This window comes from Vipera berus, assembly GCF_964194415.1.
Source record: "Vipera berus genome assembly, chromosome: 2".
NCBI lineage: Eukaryota > Metazoa > Chordata > Lepidosauria > Squamata > Viperidae > Vipera > Vipera berus.
This window is the reverse complement of record NC_138203.1, coordinates 283,558,388-283,580,073: the sequence shown is the minus strand read 5'-3', so window position 1 is coordinate 283,580,073 and position 21,686 is coordinate 283,558,388. Positions and strand designations below refer to the sequence as shown.

At 47.6% G+C, this 21,686-nt stretch overlaps 2 protein-coding genes across 5 annotated transcripts in view; both read left to right on the top strand.

Moving 5' to 3' along the window:
- Positions 1-687: 687 nt before the first annotated feature.
- The window catches only part of LOC308661214 (patr class I histocompatibility antigen, alpha chain E-like), a 30,606-nt gene continuing 9,607 nt past the window's right edge, over positions 688-21,686 (top strand). The window contains exons 1-5 of one of the 4 annotated variants that reach the window (XM_081316096.1): positions 698-790; positions 5,946-6,289; positions 14,688-14,963; positions 18,355-18,630; positions 20,062-20,346. In XM_081316096.1, the coding sequence (XP_081172222.1) occupies positions 5,983-6,289; positions 14,688-14,963; positions 18,355-18,630; positions 20,062-20,346 (1,144 nt within the window). In that variant the 5' untranslated portion in view covers positions 698-790; positions 5,946-5,982. Of the gene's footprint in view, positions 791-5,266; positions 5,390-5,945; positions 6,290-14,687; positions 14,964-18,354; positions 18,631-20,061; positions 20,365-21,686 lie in introns of those variants that run through there. The other 3 variants (XM_081316094.1, XM_081316095.1, XM_081316097.1) reach the window with 3 other exon arrangements.
- Positions 10,754-21,686, top strand: part of LOC308661233 (class I histocompatibility antigen, F10 alpha chain-like) — a 60,700-nt gene continuing 49,767 nt past the window's right edge. The window contains exon 1 of the mRNA XM_081316137.1: positions 10,754-10,871. Coding sequence (XP_081172263.1) covers positions 10,808-10,871 — 64 coding nt within the window. The 5' untranslated portion in view covers positions 10,754-10,807. The remainder of the gene's footprint in view (positions 10,872-21,686) is intronic.

Genomic DNA, 21,686 nt, shown 5'->3' with positions numbered 1-21,686 from the left:
ATATTCAAAACAAATATGGGACTAAAAAGTACCATTTAGCTTATGAGTAGATTTTAGTGGGATATTGTTATTGGTACGTTGTTTGTAGTTACGTTAAAAGAGAGTTAAAGCGCATTATGAATTTGGTTAATTGTATATTATGCATAATTTTTATTTAGAATATGATTATTGTAACTATAATCCTGTATTTAGCTCTGGGAAGTGGGGGGGGAAAGTGGGTGGGCTTGGGGTGGGAGGGATTTGGGGATATATTGTAAAATTTTGTTTTTGTAACTCTTTAATAATAATAAAAAAAAATTAGTTGATGCAGCCCAAGACTGCACTGGCTTTTTTGGCAGCTCCACCTGATCCCCTCCCCCCACTGCCAGGGGCTGTGCGGTGGTTCCCCTCCCCCTCGCTTGCCCCCCTCCCCCCCAGGCCCAGATAACCCCCCCCCCGCTTTTCCCAGCCCCCCCATTTCTGCCCTTCCCCCCAAGAGGCCAAATGCCTGGAAGGGGATTTCCTGATGGAACTTTCGCTTTCCTTTCCACGCCTGTCCGGCCGGTTGCGCCTGGACGTCTGCCTAGCAACAGTGACGACACAAGCATACCTTTTTTTTTCCTACTGGCTGAGATCGGCCAATCACCAGCTTTTGCTCCGGGTTGTTGCGTTGTCGATCAGCCGGAGCGCGTCTTTCTAGGCCTGCGAGTTCAAGCCATCTGGCTGAGGATCGTGGCCAGGATGGCTCTGCGCTCTCTGTCTCCGTCGCTCCTTCTGTGGGTGGCGGTCGCTTTGCGGGAGAGCTGCCTCGGTGAGTCCCTTGATCTCCCGGTGGGAATCCATCCAGGGAATCTCCCTCTTGTCTCTCGACTCCCCCCAAAGTTTATTCCCAGGAATAGAATCCTGATGCGGTCCTCTCTCTAGTCCGCTCGCCCTCTGGCCCCTCTCAGAAGGGAGCCCAAAGCGTGGATGGGACTTTGCTGCCTCTCCCTCTCCCCTCCCCCCCGGGAGACCCCCCTCTGGGATCAGGACAAGGGTGGCTCCTCCAGATGTCAATCAAGTCTACCTGGGCGCCCCCAAGCGCAACCCTTTCCCTCCCTGAAAATGAAAGTTGTGGGAAAGCGGCCTTTGCAGGGACCGGGTCAGTTCACAAACTTCCTGGCTGCCTTCGCACAACCCCCTCCGCCTGGGTCGCCTCTTTCCTGCCTTGGGTGGGGTGGGATGGGGGGCTTGGTGGGGCTTGGTGGCTCTTTGTGGCTTCTGGTGCTGGGAGGACCCGGCTTGTTTCCCGATTCGCTTCCGTGTATTGGCCGAAGCGGAGGCTGCTACAGGTGAGCCATGTGAATGCAAAACAAGAGAAGAGTCTGGAGAGAAACGCTGCTTTGAATAAGCTTCCTGAAGATCCGTCCTTTTGATTTTCACTCTCTCCTCAATCCCCCACCCCGTCCTAAACCCCAAAATCCCCAGAGCTGTTTTCTAGGACAGGCAGGAATTTTTCCACCCCAAATCCTCCTCTTTCCATTTCAGGAGCCCCCAGTACGGGAGAGTTTGCAGAATCAAAAAGATTTAAATTTTACTCTTATTCCTTAGTAACCAGATAGGAGGTCTTGGGGTGTCCCTATTTGTTCCCCAGAGAAACTCTCAAGGCAGCAGCTTTTCCAAAGGCATTTCCAAAAGTCTCCGGATCTGAAGGATCAGATAGTGGAGGCGGAAGGAGAGAAGCCCCACCTGGATGGACGGAGAGGCTGAACTGAAGGGCTTGCTTGGACACAGACAGGCCCAAACTGACCAGCCCTTCCTGACCTGAGGAGGATTCGTGATTGTGAGGACGCCCAACCTGCGTTGCATTCACACGTTTCTCCTCTCAGGCAGATTCAGACTCCCTCACTGCTCAGCTCCAGGAGGGGAAGAAGCGGGTTCTGGATCAGGGAGGGTCCGATCCTTCTCCTTCTGTCGGAGAAAAGCTCTGATCCCTTTGAAATCTCCCCAGAGCAGGAAGTGGATCTGGGGATCCCTCTCCACAAAAGCTCTGAGAAGCCACTGGAATTGTGAGGAAGAGGAGGAGGCCGAGGCCTTTACCTTGGGAGAATGGGAAGGACTGGGAAACCATACTGGAGGGACTGGGCAAGTGGGACTACAGGTAGTCCTCGACTTACAACAGTTCATTTAGTGACCATTCAAAGTTACGTCATTGAAAAAAGTGACTTATCACCATTTTAAAAACCTATGACCATTTTAGCATCCTCATGGTCACCTGACCAGGATTTGTATGCTTGGCCACTGGTTCATATTTATGACGGTTGCAGTGATCCCGTTTTGCGACCTTCTGACAAGCAAAGTCAATGGAGAAGCCAGATTCTCCTAACAACGGGGTTATTAGTTTAACATCTCCAACGATCCACTTAACAACTGTGGCAAGAAAATTCGTCAAATGGAGCAAAGCTCACTTAACAAATGTCTCACTTAGCAACAAAAAATGTGGGCTCAATTATGGTCGTAAGTCGAGGACTGCCTGCATTTATTTCCCTGGGGGGCTTTGGAGGTCCTGCCCTTTTCCATGCAGACCCAGGTTCTGCCTAAATAAGATCCGTGAAGGATCCTGCAAATGATCTTTAAACACTTTGGTGCCCCAGAAGAATTTCTGACCTGAAGAGCTTTCAGAATGGAGACCAAGAAGGGGCCTTGGAGGATTTTCCAGCTTAATCGATTTCCCAGGAGCATTTTATTCATTTTATTTGTTTATTTTTATTCTTTTAATCCACTTACAAGCTGTTGTTTTTCTGTTCATTGGGCAGCCCCAGAGTCTCTTCCGTGTTTCTATTTTGACAATGAAAACTAAATGGTGACTTAATATGATTTTCTTTTGTCATTGTTACTGAAGTTTACCATAGTTTTATGTCTTGTGAATTTAGTCTCTCCTCCAATCCAAGGAAGGGCCGAAAAAAATTAGATGCTCCTTGGTTGGGAGTTTGCACGATAGAAACTGAAATAATGTTGTATGTTTATCTTGGATTCCTCAGTGGGGCTTTAAAGGTGACAGGACCCTCCCCACAGAGGCTGAGTTTGGGGGAGAGGACCCCAGCAGAGCCACCCCCCAACCCCACCCAATATGGGAGTTGGCAGCAGGAACTTCCAATCAGACTCAGTGGGGGGTGGGGCCAAGGGTGGAAAGGTCCAATGGGGTTCTTCCGGGTGAGGGGAATTCTGGGAATTGAAGTCCAAATGGCTGAGTTCTGAGAAACTCCTGGCCTTTTGGAGGCCTGGTGGCCATAATTGCACCCAATATTCCAGATGTGGTAAGGCTTTGTGACATTAGCCTCCATGTTTTCAGTACCATTTTAATGATCTCTGATATCCTGTTCGCCTTTTGAATTTTTTTATATAGTTTTATATAATTTATCTTTTCAACAAAAGATAAACACTAATAGAAAATAACATAAAGGAGATAAAAGAAAGACATCAAAGAAAAATCAAAAGCTACAAGAAAAGAAAACAAGTTGAAGAAAATAAAGAAAAAAGACATATTCTTCATTTCATTTCATTTCATTTATTATATTTATATACCGCCCTTCTCCCGAAGGACTCAGGGCGGTGAACAGGGCACATAGAAAATACAGAATACAAAAATTAAAAAAGAATTAAATAAGAGCCTGAGCTAAAAACAGTAAAATAATATAAAAATCCCCAATAAAAACCCCAGCACATCCCCCATCAGGCCAGGCCGGCTTGCTCAAATAGGTAGGTCTTCAGACCGCGTCGGAAGGAGCGAAGGTCAGGTGCCATCCGGAGCTCAACTGGCAGCTGATTCCATAAAGCCGGGGCGCCCACAGAGAAGGCCCTCCCCCTGGGGGCCACCAGCCGACATTCTCTGACCGGAGGCACCCTGAGGAGGCCCTCTCTGTGGGAACGCACAGGGCGGAGGGAAGTTGACGCCGGCAGCAGGTGATCCCCGAGGTACTCCGGACCCATGCCATGTAGGGCCTTAAAAACCATTACCAAAACCTTGAACCTCACCCGGAAGACAACTGGTAGCCAATGCAGCTCGCGGAGCAAAGGTGTAACATGGGAATACCGGGAAACTCCCAAGACAACTCTCGCAGCTGCATTCTGTACCAGCTGGAACCTCCGAGTGGTCTTCAAGGGAAGCCCCATGTAGAGAGTCTTCACAGCAGTTACAAATATAAATATATTTTAGCCTCTCTAAAACTGTACTTACAGGAGGTTTTCTCTTAGATTTGAGAGTTTCTGGCTGCCTTCCTCATTCTCAAGCCCAACCACATGTAATAACATTTCAACATTTCCTTTTGTTTTTTTTCAAACATTCAGTTTACTTTTAAATCCAAGAATTTAGTCCCTTGCGGTTGAAACATCTTCTCTAGGGCCTTGCAGAGATGGTAAATATCAAACTCATTTCAAAGGTCAAGAACATTCTGAGTTTGCAGATCAGATTGGGCCACTTGTTGCTCTTGTTAAGGCAAATAGTCCTTTGTGGCCCTTCAAGGCTTCATTCCCACATGGCACAAAGCCATGGTTTGTTTCTGGTTAGCCCAAAAAGTCTTTTTTTCCCCCCAAGAATCTCCCCAACAGAGGAGCAGCAGAAAGCAGCTTCGTCTCCCTCGGGATATTATAGTGGATGCTTTCTGGATGAGGAGGAGTGGAAAGCTTTGGGACTTTCCCCCCAATTCCTTTCGGGGTTCCCAGATGCCTTCAGGAGCTGCCATCTTTAGGAGCCTAAAAAGTGGGCTTCAGTTGTGCCCAACCCCCAGCTCATAGACTACATCCAGCCCTGGCCAGCTAGTAATGTGGCCTCACAACATTTTTGATGTTATAATAAAAATATATTTAAAGGGAAGTTTGCATTTGCTTCAAAAGAGCGAAAACTTCTTAATCCCACCATCGTCAAGAGTTTTTCTGCTGCAGGTCTGTAGTTTTGTCAGTCTCACAAGGAAGCCGGCAAAGTAAAGAGGAGCTTAGACAGTCTGGGAAGTAATTTAATCAGTTCTGTTGCTGGCTTGACATTACACAGTTTGATTACGGTAACTTCTGGCTGATTTGGGGATTGTTTTTCCTGACTGCCTTTGAGAATTGGGAGGAGAAACTGCATAGCCACGAACCAGCAGGGGGCACCAATCTCCAGTTCATCCGTGTTTACGGAAATGTTTAGGCCCCGCCTGGCTGAGACACTCTGGATCTGAAAGATTTTATATTCTGTTTGATATTCTGTTATGTCCTATATTTTATATTCCTGAGCTATTAGCTTATCCCCTCCTCTTCCCCACAGACAGGGCCGAATTTCCACTCTGTACATGCTCAGAGGAAAGGTGACTGCAGAAGAAAGCAGATGATTGAAGCCCTGAAAATACTTTGTTCATCACAAGAAATGGGAAATCAACTCAGCCTCTTGCACAGTGTGAGATTTAAAAGCCCCAAATCTGATACTCACAACTCAAAGACAAGTCTGGTTAACAAAGGCAAAGATTTATTGAAAAGAAAATTGAAAATAATAATGAAAATAATAAAGAAAGAAAGGGTTTGCAAACGCGGCCTCTTAGACCCTTCCCAAATTGGATTGGGTTCAAAGAGCGCACTGAGCAAGTTTCAAACCAGGCATTTATACTTTCTTTTCTCGATACATGCCCCCCTAAGAAACTTAAGTTAGTCTTTGAAGTCATTTACATTTCTAAAAGATCTCCTTTGAAGCTTTTTACACTCAAAAGACTTATTGTAACAACTTCCTTACATCCCTCACTATCTTATCTTGTTTACTTGCAACCTTGGGATGTTCCTATCTTCTTTGAAGCTTTTTAACATTTCAAAAGAACTTTGTTGATTACCATTTGTGAGTTCCCTGCCTGAGCAGGAAATAGATAGCCCCACATCTTAAGTGTTACATTTGATTCAATTTATTGGTGTTATATTTTATACAATTTATAAAAGAATAACCTTTATTTATTTTCCTTTAACAGCCACACTTCTTTGTGCTTAAATGCTTCACCTGTGGAGATGGTTACCAGTATCAAATTCCTGGGTGTGCAGCTAACAAGTAGGCTGGCTTGGTCGCTCAACAGTGAGAAAGTGGCTGCATTTTCTGCGTCGCATGAGAAAAGCACATCTTCCTTCCCCTGTCCTGACAACTTTCTAGAGGGGGACGATCGAGAGCATCCTGTCATACAGCATCACAGTCTGGTTTGGAAGCATCGCTGCTTCAGACAGGAAGGCGGTGCAGAGAGTGGTGAGGATGGCCGAAAAGATCATTGGCAGTTCCCTCCTTCCCATCCAGGACACAGCACAGAAGCGTTGCTTGAGCAGGGTCCGTAAGATTATCTGGGATACTACTCATCCTCTTCGCGACCTGTTTTCCTTGTTACCTTCTGGGAGGAGGAGGCTTCGTGGTATCCGTAGCAGAACCTCCAGATTCAGCCATAGTTTCATTCCCTACAGCATTAACCTTGTGAACTCTCAGACTTCCTCCTTCCGTTATATATTCAAGATGGACAGTATTTAATATTTATTTGTTATGTATATGTAGGGGTGTGGGTCTATGTTGTTGTTGTTAGTTGCGAAGTCGTGTCCGACCCATCGCGACCCTATGGACAATGTTCCTCCAGGCCTTCCTGTCCTCTACCATCTTCTGGAGTCCATTTAAGCTCACGCCTACTGCTTCAGTGACTCCATCCAGCCACCTCATTCTCTGTCGTCCCCTTCTTCTCTTGCCCTCAATCTTTCCCAGCATTAGGCTCTTCTCCAGTGAGTCCTTCCTTCTCATTAGATGGCCAAAGTATTTGAGTTTTAGCTTCAGGATCTGGCCTTCTAAAGAGCAGTCAGGGTTGATCTCCTCTAGGACTGACCGGTTTGATCGCCTTGCAGTCCAAGGGACTCGCAGGAGTCTTCTCCAGCACCATAGTTCAAAGGCTTCAATTCTTTGGCGCTCAGCCTTTCTTATGGTCCAGCTTTCACTGCCATACATTGCAACTGGGAAGACCATAGCCTTGACTATACGCACTTTTGTTGACAGGGTGATGTCTCTGCTTTTTAGTGTGCTGTCTAGATTTTCCATGGCTTTCCTCCCCAGGAGCAAGCGTCTTTTAATTTCTTGGCTACAGTCCCCATCTGCAGTGATCTTGGAGCCCAGGAAAATAAAATCTGTCACTACCTCCATTTCTTCCCCATCTATTTGCCAGGAATTGAGAGGGCCAGATGCCATGATCTTGGTTTTCTTAATGTTTAGTTTCAACCCACATTTTGCACTCTCCTTCTTCACTCGCAACAAGAGGCTCTTTAGTTCCTCTTCACTTTCTGCCATTAGAGTGGTATCATCTGCATATCTTAGGTTGTTGATGTTTCTTCCGGCAATCTTAATTCCAACTTTTGATTCATCTAGCCCTGCCTTTCTCATGATGTGCTCTGCATATAAGTTAAATAGGCAAGGCGACAGTATGCAGCCTTGCCGGACTCCTTTCCCAATTTTGAACCAATCAGTGGTTCCGTGTCCAGTTCTCACTGTTGCTTCTTGGCCTACATATAGGTTTCTCAAGAGACAAATAAGATGGTCTGGTATGCCCATCTCTTTAAGAACTTGCCAGAGTTTGTTATGATCCACACAATCAAAGGCTTTAGCATAGTCAATGAAGCAGAAGTAGATGTTTTTCTGGAACTCTCTAGCTTTCTCCATGATCCAGCGTATGTTAGCAATTTGATCTCTAGTTCCTCTGCCTCTTCGAAATCCTGCCTGTACTTCTGGTAGTTCTCGATCCACATACTGCTGGAGTCTAGCTTGTAGAATTTTAAGCATAACTTTACTAGCATGAGAAATGAGTGCAATGGTGCGATAGTTTGAACATTCTTTGGCACTGCCTTTCTTTGGAATTGGAATGTAAACTGATCTTTTCCAATCCTGTGGCCACTGTTGAGTTTTCCAAATTTGCTGGCAAATTGAGTGTAGCACTTTTACTGCATCGTCTTTTAAGATTTTGAATAGCTCAGCTGGAATACTGTCACCTCCACTAGCTTTGTTGTTGCTCAGCTTTTCTAAGGCCCACTTCACTTCACATTCTAGGATGTCTGGCTCGAGGTCAGTGACCACCTCATTGTGATTATCAGGGACATTAAGCTCATTCTTGTATAGTTCTTCTGTGTAATTTTGCCACCTCTTCTTAATCTCTTCTGCCTCTGTTAGGTCCCTGCCATTTTGGTCCTTTATCATGCCCATTTTTGCATGGAACGTTCCCTTCATCTCTCCAATTTTCTTGAAAAGCTCTTTGGTCCTCCCTATTCTATTGTTTTTTTCTATTTCTTTGCATTGTTCATTTAAGAAGGCATTCTTATCTCTTCTAGCTATTCTTTGGAATTCTGCATTTAATTGGGCATATCTTTCTTTTTCTCCCTTGCCTTTCGCTTCCCTCCTTTCCTCAGCTATTTGCAAAGCTTCCTCAGACAGCCATTTTGCTTTCTTGCATTTCTTTTTCTTTGGGATGGTTTTGGTTGCTACCTGTTGTACAATGTTGCGAACCTCTGTCCATAGTTCTTCAGGCACTCTGTCTATCAGATCTAATTCCTTAAATCTATTTGTCACCTCTACTGTATATTCAACAGGGATATGATTTAATTCATACCTGACTGGCCTAGCGCTTTTCCCTACTTTCTTTAATTTAAGCCTAAACTTTGCAACAAGAAGCTCATGGTCTGAGCCACAGTCAGCTCCTGGTCTTGTTTTTACTGACTGTATAGAGCTTCTCCATCTTTGGCTGCAGAGCATATAGTCAATCTGATTTCTGTGTTGACCGTCTGGTGATGTCCATGTGTAAAGCCGTCTCTTGGGTTGTTGGAAAAGAGTGTTTGCTATGACCATCGTATTCTCTTGACAAAATTCTATCAGCCTGTGCCCTGCTTCATTTTGTACTCCAAGGCCAAACTTGCCTGTTATTCCAGTTATCTTTTGGCTTCCTACTTTAGCATTCCAATCTCCCATGATGATAAGGACATCATTTTTGGGTGTTAGTTCTATAAGGTGCTGTAAGGCTTCATAGAACCGGTCAATTTCATCCTCTTCAGCACTGGTGGTTGGGGCATAGACCTGGACTACTGTGATATTGAATGGTTTGCCTTGGATTCGAACTGAGATCATTCTGTCATTTTGAGGGTTGTATCCCAGTATTGCTTTTCCTACTTTTTTATTGACTATGAAGGCTACTCCATTTCTTCTGAGGGATTCTTGCCCGCAGTAGTATACCTGATGGTCATCTGAATTAAATTCACCCATTCCTGTCCATTTTAGTTCGCTGATACCTAAGATGTTGATGTTTAGTCTTGTCATCTCTTGTTTGACCACGTCCAGCTTTCCTTGATTCATGGATCTTACATTCCAGGTTCCTATGGAGAAAGAATCTTTACAGCATCAGACTTTCCTTTCACCACCAGACATATCCACAGCTGAGCGTCCTTTCGGCTTTGGCCCAGTCGCTTCATTCTTTCTGGCGCTACTAGTACTAGCCCTCTGCTCTTCCCCAGTAGCATATTGGACGCCTTCCGACCTGAGGGGCTCATCTTCCAGCGTCATATCGTTTTGCCTTTTGGTACTGTCCATAGGGTTTTCATGGCAAGATACTGGAGTGGGTTGCCATTTCCTTCTCCAGTGGATCACGTTTTGTCAGAACTCTCTGCTATGACCTGTCCGTCTTGGGTGGCCCTGCACGGCATAGCTGATAGCTTCATTGAATTACGCAAGCCCCTTCGCCACGACAAGGCAGTAATCCATGAAGGGGGTGGGTCTATACATATGTGTATATAGTATGGTTAGGTGTGTGTCATGTATGTGTTCCACTTTGAGAGCGGGCAACTAAATTTCATTTTTGATGTGTGCCGTTGTGCCCACAGTAAAAAAAAATGACAATAAAGTTTATCTTATCTTATCTTATCTTATCTTATCTTATCTTATCTTATGTAAGTTGGGTCTCTCTTTACCAAGCCTCCAGCCCTTATTTCTTCTCCTCACCTCTGGGGCTTTGAAGAAGAGGTCAATCTCCTCTTCTCTGTGACAGCCACTCAAGAAAACACAGACAGTTATTATGACACACAGAGACACACACACACACACACACACAGAGAGAGAGAGAGAGAGAGAGAGAGAGAGAGAGAGGGAGGGAGGGAGGGAGGGAGAGAGGGAGAGGGAGAGGGAACAGAATTCTTCTGTCCGATTGGCTGGTCATACCTCCCTCTCTCAGTGGTTCCTCATACCGTTTAACCTTCCTTTATCACCTTTGATCCTCCTCTCTGACTCTTTCTGGGGTCCCAGCATCTTTTTTGAGTCGTGGGGACCAGAAGTGGACCCGGCATTCCAAGGGTGGCCTCACTAGTACAGGATAAACGGACACGATCATATCTTGTCTTCTCCTGATGTTGCCCCTCGGTTGATGCAGCCCAAGATTGCACTGGCTTTTTTGGTAGCTCCACCTGATTTCCTCCCCCTTCCCCACTGCCAGGGACTCTGGGGGGGTCTCCCCTCCCCCTCGCCTGCGCCCCTCCCCCAGGCTGCCACCCTCCCGCTTTTCCCAGCCCCCCATTTCTGCCCCTCCCCCCAAGAGGCGGAATGCCTGGAAGGGGATTTCCTGATGGAACTTTCGCTTTCCTTTCCCCGCCTGTGCAGCCGGTTGCGCCTGGACGTCTGCCTAGCAACAGTGACGACACGGGCATCCTTTTTTTTTCTACTGGTTAGGATCGACCAATCACCGGCTTTTGCTCTGGATTGTTGCGTTGTTGATCTTCCGGAGGGCATTTTTCTCTGCCTGCGACTTCTTGAAGAGCCGATCGCAGATTGAGGGTCGCGGCCAGGATGGCGCTGGGCTCTCTGTCGCTCCTTCTGTGGGTGGCGGTCGCTTTGCCGGAGAGCTGCCTCAGTGAGTCCCTTGATCTCCCGGTGGGAATCCATCCAGGGAATCTCTCTCTTGTCTCTCGACTCCCCCCAAAGATTATTCCCAGGAAGAGAATCCCGATTCGGTCCTCTTTCTAGTCCGCTCCCCCTCTGGCCCCTCTCAGAAGGGACCCCAAAGCGCGGATGGGACTTTGATGCCCCTCCCCCCCGTCCCAGGAGAGCCCCTCTGGGATCAGGACAAGCGAGGCCCCTCCAGAGATCAGTCAAGTCTACCTGGGCGCCCCCGAGCGCAGGTCTTTCCCTCCCCCCAAGTGGAGGTTGTGGGAAAGCGGCCTTTGCAGGGACCGGGTCAGTTTCAGAAACTTCCTGGCTACCTTCGCACAACCCCTCCGCCTGGGTCGCCTCTTTCCTGCCTCTGGGGCTCTTTGTGGCTTCTGGTGCTCGGAGGACCCGGCTCGTTTCTTCACTCGCTTCCGTGTATTGGCAGACAAGGAGGCTGGAGCCCCGGAGCCCTCGGGTTAAGGCTGTCCTGGGAATGCAGCAGGAGGAGAGTCTGGAGAGAAGCGCTCCTTGAATTGTCTTCCCAAAGATCACCCTGATTGATTGTCACTTTCCCCTGGATCCCCACCCCTCCAACCTGTCCTAAACCCCGATATCCCCAGAGCTTTTCAAGGACAGGCGGGGATTATTCCACCCAAAATCCTCCTCCTTCCATTTCAGGAGCCCCCAGCACGGGAGAGTTTGCAGAATCAAAAAGATTTAAAGTTTACTCTTATTCTTTAGTAACCGGATAGGAGGTCTTGGGCTGTCCCTAGTTGTTCCCCAGAGAAACTCTCAAGGCAGCAGCTTTTCCAAAGGCATTTCCAAAAGTCTCCGGATCTGAAGGATCAGATAGTCTGGGCTGGAGGCGGAAGGAGAGAAGCTCCCCTGGATGGATGGAGAGCCTGAACTGAAGGGCTTGCTTGGACACAGACAGGCCCAAACTGACCAGCCCTTCCTGACCTGAGGATTCCTGATTGTGAGGACGCCCAACCTGCGTTGCATTCACACGTTTCTCCTCTCAGGCAGATTTCAGACTCCCTCACTGCTCAGCCCCAGGAGGGGAAGAAGCGGGTTCTGGATCAGGGAGGGTCTGATCCCCCCTCCTTCTGTTGGAGAAAAGCTCTGATCTGTTTGAAATCTCCCCAGAGCAGGAAGTGGATCTGGGGATCCCTCTACCCAAAAGCTCTGAGAAGTGGCCGGGATTGTGGGGAGGAGGAGGCAGAAGGAGGCCGAGGCCTTTGCCTTGGGAGACTGGGAAGGACTGGGAGACCATACTGGAGGGACTGGGCAGTGGGACTACAGTTAGTCCTCGACTTACAACTGTTCATTTATTGACCATTCAAACTTACAATGTCATTGAAAAAAGTGACTTATCACCATTTTAAGCACTTATGACCATTTTAGCATCCTCATGGTCACCTGAGCAGGATTTGGATGCTTGGCCACTGGTTCATATTTATGACGGTTGCAGTGATCCCGTTTTGCGACCTTCTGACAAGCAAAGTCAATGGAGAAGCCAGATTCTCCTAACAACGGGGTTATTAGTTTAACATCTCCAACGATCCACTTAACAACTGTGGCAAGAAAATTCGTAAAATGGAGCAAAGCTCGCTTAACAAATGTCTCACTTAGCAGCAAAAAATGTGGGCTTGATTATGTTCGTAAGTCGAGGACTGCCTGTATTTATTTCTCTGGGGGGCTTTGGAGGTCCTGCCCTTTTCCATGCAGACCTGGGTTCTGCCCAAATAAGATCCGTGAAGGATCCTGAAAATGATCTTTAAACACTTTGGTGCCCCGGTAGAATTTCTGACCTGAAGAGCTTTCAGAATGGAGACCAATTTCCCTGCAGCATTTTATTCATTTTGATTATTATTATTTGTTTAATCCACTGATGTTTTTCTGTTCATTGGGCAGCCTCAGAGTCTCTTCCGTGTTTTGACAGTGAAAACTAAATGGTGACTTAATGTAATTTCCTTTTGTCATTGTTACTGAAGTTTACCACAGTTTTATGTCCTGTGAATTTAGTCTCTTCTCCAATCCAAGGAAGGGCTGAAAAAACTTAGATGCTCCTTGGTTGGGAGTTTGCACGATAGAGCTTCCCAAGATCACCCCCTCTGGGGGAGGGCATTTCTGCCTTTCTTTCTGCTGAGAAAGTGCAGGATCAGAACCAGAGGAGGAGAAGTTTCTGATCAACTTCTCTGGAAAGCGAAGGGGGAGATTCAGAGTAAATCTGGTGCATTGAAATGGTCTGTGAATGATGGTTTCTGTGCCCTAACTGGGTTGCTGAGAGGAAGAAATGTTTGGATAATCACAGTGGGATTTTCTGTGGAATGAGGGTGAGCCCCCCTCTGAGTCCCAGGCTCCAAGCCGATTCCTGCTCAGATGCCTGGGAAAGGAGGGGGAATTTTCCAACTGGGGGGGCTACCTAGCTTCATTGCTGCTCCCTTCCCTCCCCCCCCTTCCCTCCTCGTATCTGAGTTCCCCCTTTGGCTCCCACGGCTTCTGGTCTCACCTGGATTCCCCCTTTTCTGTTTCCCTCCCCCGTCGTATAAAATGACCCCTCAAATCTGCAGCTCTTAACAATCCATATTGGCTCTCAGTGAAGTCAGAATGTGTTTTCTCCCCCCTGTGAATGGAAAGTTGGGGTGATGGGGGGTTTCCTGCTGCTTTTGAGCTTCTGGGGGTGGAATCCCCCCTTTTCTTCCTGTGGGGAGAGACTGAGCAACCCAGAAAGGGGGTCTGAGGGAAGCCTTGATGGAAGGGGGGAGGGTACAGTTGGGGCAGGTAAAGTTGAAACTTGAAACTCAGCATTAAGAAAACCAAGATCATGGCATCCGGCCCTCTCAATTCCTGGCAAATAGATGGGGAAGAAATGGAGGTAGTGACAGATTTTATTTTCCTGGGCTCCACGATCACTGCAGATGGGGACTGTAGCCAAGAAATTAAAAGACGCTTGCTCCTGGGGAGGAAAGCCATGGCAAATCTAGACAGCACACTAAAAAGCAGAGACATCACCCTGCCAACAAAAGTGCTTATAGTCAAGGCTATGGTCTTCCCAGTTGCAATGTATGGCAGTGAAAGCTGGACCATCAAAAAGGCCGAGTGCCAAATAATTGAGGCCTTTGAACTCTGGTGCTGGAGAAGACTCCTGCGAGTCCCTTGGACTGCAAGGCGATCAAACCGGTCAGTCCTAGAGGAGATCAACCCTGACTGCTCTTTAGAAGGCCAGATCCAGAAGCTAAAACTCAAATACTTTGGCCACCTAATGAGAAGGAAGGACTCACTGGAGAAGAGCCTAATGCTGGGAAAGATGGAGGGCAAGAGAAGAAGCGGACGACAGAGAATGAGGTGGCTGGATGGAGTCACTGAAGCAGTAGGCGTGAGCTTAAATGGACTCCAGAAGATGGTAGAGGACAGGAAGGCCTGGAGGAACGTTGTCCATGGGGTCGCGATGGGTCGGACACGACTTCACAACTAACAACAACAACAAAGTTTGGGGGACCCGACCTTCCCCTCCTCTCTCTCACCCCACCCTCCCTGCCCTCCAACCCTTCAGCCCCCCCCAAAAGCTGCTTCTTTCCCTCTCAGTCGCTCCCTCCTTCCACCTCCTGCCTCCTCTTCCATCCTCTCCCCATTTCTCTTCCCCCTTCCTCCTCGCCTCCTAGCTATCCTTCTCCTCCTCCTCTCCTCCTCCCTCCCTTCCTTCCTTCTTTCCCCCCAGAGCCTCAGATTGGAGCCTCCATAGGATGAGGGTCCTTGACTGGAGCCCCCTAACTCTGTCCCACTGGGTCCCTTCCAGGTGCCTCTTCACACTCCCTGAAGTATTTCTACTCCTCCATCTCGGAGCCCAGTCAGGGGCAGCCCCATTTTGTCTCTGTGGGGTCCGTGGACGGTCAGGTCTTTGTTCACTACGACAGCAACAACCATACGATGGAGCCTCGATTCTCCTGGATGGAAAAGGTGGGGAAGGAGGACCCCCAATACTGGGACAGAGAGACCCAGATATCACGTAGCACTGAGGAGGCGTTTAGACAAGGTCTGGAGATTCTGAGGCTTCGCTACAATCAGAAGGAAGGTGAGCGATGGGTCGGGTGGCTCCTCCTGCCCCATAATCCCCTTCCCAAGAACAGAAAGGGGAGGGAAGGGAGGGGGTCTCTCCCTGTGGGGGAAGAAGGGAATCACAGGCCTCCCCCCCAAAAAAGCAGGCTGATCCTAAGGAGATCCACCTGTGGTTGACTAGATCCATTTCCTTCACCCCCTTTTTGAAGATAGGAGGGGGGCCCAAAAGCTTAGGAGCTTGTCCTGCTCCTCCGGGTGGAAGGAGAGGCCAGGAGGCAAAATGGGGCAGGGCTCATGAGGGGGGCACAGGATCACTTCCAGGATCCTCCCAATTTTGAGGGGGAAAAAGGAGAGAAAAGAAAGAAACCCCCATTTGAGGTTTCTTCCTGAGTCACTCAGAGCCATCATGGCTTCCCATCCTTGATCCTTCAGGCTAGACTCCTGCACTGCCCTCTTGCTGAGGCTGCCCTGGAGGGGGGAGGCCTTCTTCTGCAGCCCCCCCCCTTCTGCCATCTTTGGGGCACAAGATTCACCTTCAAGGGACCTGATTTAGGGGAGAGATTGCAAGGAAATATCTGCGTCACCAGAGGCTGCTTTGGGCTGAGAGAAACATAATAATAATAATAATAATAATAATAATAATAATAATAATAATAATAATAATAATAATAATAATAATAATAATAATAATAATAATAATAATAATAATAATAATAATAATAATAATAATGAGGAGGAGGAGGAGGAGGAGGAGGAGGAGAAGGAGAAGAAGTTGGAAGGGACCTTGGAGGTCATCTAGTCCAACCCCCTGCTCAGGCAGGAAACCTTATACCGTTTCAGGCAAATGGCTGTCCAGTCTCTTCTTAAAAACTTCCAGTGTTGGAGCATTCACCACCTCTGGAGGCAGGTTGTTCCACCGGTTAATTGTTCTAACTGTCAGGAAGTTTCTCCTTAGTTCTAGGTTGCTTCTCTCCTTGACTAGTTTCCATCCGTTGCTTCTTGTCCTGCTTTCAGGGGCTTTGGAGAATAGCTTGACTTCCTCTTCTTTGTGGCAGCCCCTGAGATATTGGAAAACTGCTATCATGTCACCCCTCACCCTTCTCTTCATTAAACTACACATACCCAATTCCAGCAACTGTTCCCTATATGTTTTAGCCTCCAGTCCCCCAATCATCTTTGTTGCTCTTCTCTGTACTCTTTCTAGAGTCTCGACATCTTTTTTACATCGTGGTGACCAAAACTGGATGCAGTATTCCAGGTGTGGCCTTACCAAAGCATTGTAAAGTGGTATTAGTACTTCACTTGGTCTTGATTCTATCCCTCTGTTAATGCAGCCTAGTACTGTGTTGGCTTTTTTGGCAGCTGCAGCACACTGCTGGCTCATATTGAAGTGATTGTCTACTAGGACTCCGAGATCCCTCTCGCAGTTACTACTATTGAGCAAGGTACCACCTATACTATACCTGTGCATTTGATTTTTCCTGCCTAAATGTAGAACCTTACTTTTTTCACCATTGAATTTCATTTTGTTAGATAGTGCCCAGTGTTTGAGTCTGTCCAGATCCTCCTGTATCTTAAGCCTATCTTCTGGAGTATTGGCTATTCCTGCCAGCTTGGTGTCATCTGCAAATTTGATGAGTTCCCCGTCTATCCCCTCATCGAAATCATTAATGAAGATATTGAAGAGCACTAGGCCCAGAACAGAGCCCTGGGGCACCCCACTACACACTTTCTTCCATGTAGATGCAGTTCCATTGAGGACCCCACGCTGAGTACGGCCTGTCAGCCAGCTACGAATCCCTCTGGTGGTGATGCTATCTAACCCACATTTTTCTATCTTATCAAGTAGTAGGTTGTGATCTACTTTATCAAATGCCTTACTGAAGTCCAAGTAAATTATATCTACAGCATTCCTCTGGTCCACTAATTTTGTCACTTGGTCAAAGAATGTCATAAGGTTTGTCTGGCATGATCTGTTTTTGACAAACCCATGTTGACTTTTAGTGATGACTTTGTTTGCATCAAGGTGTTTGCTGATTTGTTGTTTGATTATCTTTTCCAGAATCTTCCCAGGTATTGAGGTCAGGCTGATAGGTCTGTAGTTTCCTGGATCTATTTTTTTCCCTTTTTTGAAGATGGGAACTACATCAACTCTCTTCCAGTCCTCTGGTAGTTCCCCAGTGCTCCAGGATCTTTGAAAAATATAGTTCAGTGGTTCTGAGATCACGTCTGCCAGTTCCTTGAGAACCTTGGGGTGTAATCCCTCTGGTCCTGGTGATTTGAACTCGTCTAGGCTGGACAGGTGCTCACTTACCATTTTCTTGCCTATCTTAACTTGCGTTTCTATTCTGTTTTTTATGGCACTGGTTTTGGTAGGTTGGACTGCTTCCACCCTCCCGTCCTCTGGGTCTCCCCCTCTGGACCTTCCCCAGATCCCTCTTGTCCTCTTTTAAGGTCTGGTGACCAGAAGTGCACAGAATATTCCAGATGTGGTAAGGCTTTGTGACATTGGCCTCCATGTTTTCAGTACCATTTTAATGATCTCTGATATCCTGTTCGCCTTTTGAATTTTTTAATATAGTTTTATATAATTTATCTTTTCAACAAAAGATAAAAACTAATAGAAAATAACATAAAGGAGATAAAAGAAAGAAATCAAAGAAAAATCCAAAGCTACAAGAAAAGAAAACAAGTTGAAGAAACTAAAGAAAAAAGACATATTCTTCACAGCAGTTACAAATATAAATATATTTTAGCCTCTCTAAAACTGTACTTACAGGAGGTTTTCTCTTAGATTTGAGAGTTTCTGGCTGCCTTCCTCATTCTCAAGCCCAACCACATGTAATAACATTTCAGCATTTCCTTTTGGTTTTTTCAAACATTCAATTTCCTTTTAAATGCAAGACTTTAGTCCCTTGAAGTTGAAACATCTTTCCCAGGGCCTTGCAGAGACGGTAAATATCAAACTCATTTCAAAGGTCAAGAACATTCTGAGTTTGCAGATCAGATTGGGCCACTTGCTGCTGTTGTTAAGGCAAATAGTCCTTTGTGGCCCTTCAAGGCTTCATTCCCACATGGCACAAAGCCATGGTTTGTTTCTGGTTAGCCCAAAAAGTCTTTCCCCCCCCCAAGAGTCTCCCCAACAGAGGAGTAGCAGAAAGCAGCTTCGTCTCCCTCGGGATCCTCCGCTGGCTTTTCCAGCTTCCCTTCTCCTGGGGAGGTTCGGGGGCTCCATCCTGGGGGGGGGGATGGAGGGAGGGGAGAAGGGCAGGGATGGGGGCTTTCTTTCCCTTGATTGCTAGGGAGGAAACAGGGGTGTCAGTGCCTGTGTCAAAGTCCCTGCAGGGAAGGGGGTCTCTGTCTCTCTTGAGGACTCCCCAAACCATCATCTTTTTTTCCTATTCCAGGCCTTCACACATGGCAGTGGATGTTTGGCTGTGAGCTCCAGCCTGATGGGAGAAAAGGAGGCTTTAATCAGTATGGCTACGATGGGAGGACCTTCCTCACCTTCAACAAGGAGACCCTCAACTGGGTGGCTCTCGACTCCCAGGCCCAGATGACCCAGAGGAAATGGGATGCTGTTCCAGGATATAATCAGGGAAGGAAGTTCTACCTGGAGAAAACCTGCATTAAGTGGCTGGAGAAGTACCTGTCCTACGGGAATGAGACACTGCTGAGGACAGGTGAGCAACTGGATCCAGGTTGGACTTTCCTCCTTTATGGCCGGATTTCTTGTGCACATTCGGCCCCTTTGGGTTCCTGGTCTGCCGTCTGACTGCCCAGGAGGGAATCCTCCCCCTCCCCTTCCAGCCCCTCCCCAGGACGCGGGAATCCCTGTTTGGTTCCCCTTGCCAGGCCGCCCTTTAATGGAGCAGGAAATGCAGCCTCTGCCTGGGTGGATCAGGCAGGAGAAGCACTTGGGGGCATCTTCTTCACGGCCCACAATGAGGCAATAGGAAGACTTGGGGTTCTTCAATGAAACCCCCATTAGCCAAACTGTAGTCAAGTGTGCGAGGCACCCTTAATTTCGCCCCCATTAATTCTCCTTCCCCCGACATCCCACAGGGGGCTCCTTCCCTGCTGTGCACTTGATGGTGCACCTCCCATGCCCACCACCAGAGGGCTCCACTTCTATCATTAATAACACATCCTCAGGGCCCCAATTGGGCAAAAAAGGCCAAGGTTGAGGGGTCTTTTTCTTCCCAAAGTTTCTGTGGATCTTTCCCTTAAACTCCAAACAGATTCCCTCAATTCTGACTTACTGAATCTTTCCTCAAAACAGCCCCCTCCCCACCTTCAGGAACACCCCCTCACCCCACAAGGGGCACTCACAGTATAATCTTTTCCTGTGAATTGTTATTATGTTCCCATCTAGACAACCTCTCCCCACTGGGTCGACCCCTTCCCCTCTGGGCTCCTTGATCCCCCCCAGTATTAGCTGGGTGAGATCGGGGTTCACGGGGAAATCCCCCCCCCAATTGCCAGCAGCCCCTCCCTGCCCTGGGAGGTCTCTCTCTCTCTCTCTCTCTCTCTCTCTCTCTCTCCCCTCTCTGTTTTCCCTTGGCATTACCTCTCTCTGACTTTGAGGGATAATATCTCTTCTCCAAATTAATCAGTCAGAAATTGCAAAAGCCCTGAGCTGCTTTGTGCTTTGATTCTGTCTCCCCTCTTCTTTAAACTGTGGTTGTGTCCCTTGGAAAGAGGCCTGGAGCAGCCTCAGATTCAGGGGAGCAGAAGGAAACCACAAAAGTAGGGAGAAAATTCCGTGTTGTTGTTGTTGCCTTGAAAGGGAACTTAAAAGAGCAGCTCCATTTTCCCTCACCTGAAGGGAGCAGCCCGAGATCGCTCAGAGTTCAAAGCAGCCAGAGAGGAATTTCCTTGGACCCTCAATTTGTTGCCGGAGGTTTTTCAGGCTGAGCCCCTGGGAAGGACTCAAAATCCAGGAGTTCTTGTGGTTGAGCATTTTTCCACATCTGGAGCATTTCCAAAAACTCTTGGAGACGCTGCAGGTGTGCAGTGGGAAGTAGTAGACTTTCCTGCCCCTCCAAGTTTCCCACCCACCTTCCAGGCTCTGGCGGGGTTCAGAGTTAATTCCGGGGGTGCCGTTTCTGCAGAACCCCCAGAGGTGACCGTGAGCATCAGGTCAAAGGAGGTGGAGGATGGGATGGAGATGCACGTCTGCCGCCTGGACGGCTTCTACCCCAGGGAGATCGATGCCTCCTGGAGGAGGGACGGGGAGGTCTGGCTGCAGGAAACCTTCCGTGGCTCCTTGGTCCCCAACGCGGATGGGACCTTCCACTACTGGCTCAGCATCCGGATCGATCCCCAAGAGAGGGGCCGCTATCGGTGCCACGTGGAGCACGACGGCCTGCAGGAGCCTCTGGACGTGGCCCTGGAGGGTGAGAGGCTGCAGGGAGGTATGGATTGAGCTCTTTGGCAGGGTGGAGGGTTGTGGGGGAGGAATCTCGCCCCCAGATGTGTCCAGATGTGAGCATACCTGACCTTTAAGCCATTGGTTTTTCTATAGTTGTAATTGGTGAAGCTGCAGGGACCAGACCATAGAACTGGCTTCAGGGGATGTAAAGGAATCTACAGAATCCCATTACAATAGCTGGCAGATCCTGATGAAATCCTCTTAGATCCTCTCTTAGCTTCCGTCCCTCCGCTCTTTCTTGTCTCCAGAAGAAAAGCAGCAGTTGTTTTGAGCACCAAAAACAGATTTTATTTTGTTTAAAATTCCTAAAGTACAAGAATCAGGTGGTGTCTGGTAGCCCCTTTTCTGAAGGCAAATTTTGACTAAAATGGATGAACTGCATCCGAATTCGGGAAATGCAGAGAGTGGCTGGACTGATGCACCATGAGCCAGAAAAGGGGCTACCAAGTCTTTGCCATCAGAGAGTAACACGGCTTTCCTGGTTTAAAGGTCAAAATATTGTATGTTGCCTCTGTTTGGGACATGATAGCAGTATTCCAGTATTTGAGAGGCTACCACAAAGAGGAGGGGGGGGTCAACTTAATTTCCAGAGCACCAGAGGGCAGGACAAGAAACGATGGGTGGAAACTAATCAAGGAGAGAAGCAATCTGGAATTAAGGAGAAAATTCCTAACACTGAGAACAATTAACCAGTGGAACAATTTGCCTTCAGAAGTTGTGGGTGCTCCATCACTGGAGGCATCTAAGAAGAGGCTGGACAGCCACTTGTCTGGAATGCTTGAGGAGGGGGTTGTGCTAGAAGACCTCCAAGGTCCCTTCAAACTCTGTTATTCTGTTTCTGCCATTTGTGGGACCCTCCAGAAGTTGCATATCACCGTATTCCATTTTTATGGTGAAGTTCTGGAAGGACAAAATATAATTTTTTTGCTATTTCTGGACTGACCAAGGAAATAAAAGTGTATATTTTAGGTGATATGAACTCTTTTACTTTAAGTAATAAAATGCAAACACTCAAACCGAAGAAAAAACATAACGGACAGAGCTGCCAAAATTAGGAAAAACTGGGGGAGACTATAAACAGAATAAAACTGTTTAACAAATGTTATTGTATTGTTTTGTTTTGTAAGCTGTTGAGAGTCACAAGATGGCAAAGGGCTGCTTTTGAGTGTAAAAGCTAAATACGAATCCAGCTGCCTTCATGCTGGGCTGGGGAGCGGAGAAGGCAGCATCAGGAGGACACGTCCTCTAAGGGTGGTGAGCAAGGAGACTTCGTGCTGCCCTTAGAGGGACCTGAAGAGGAACCCA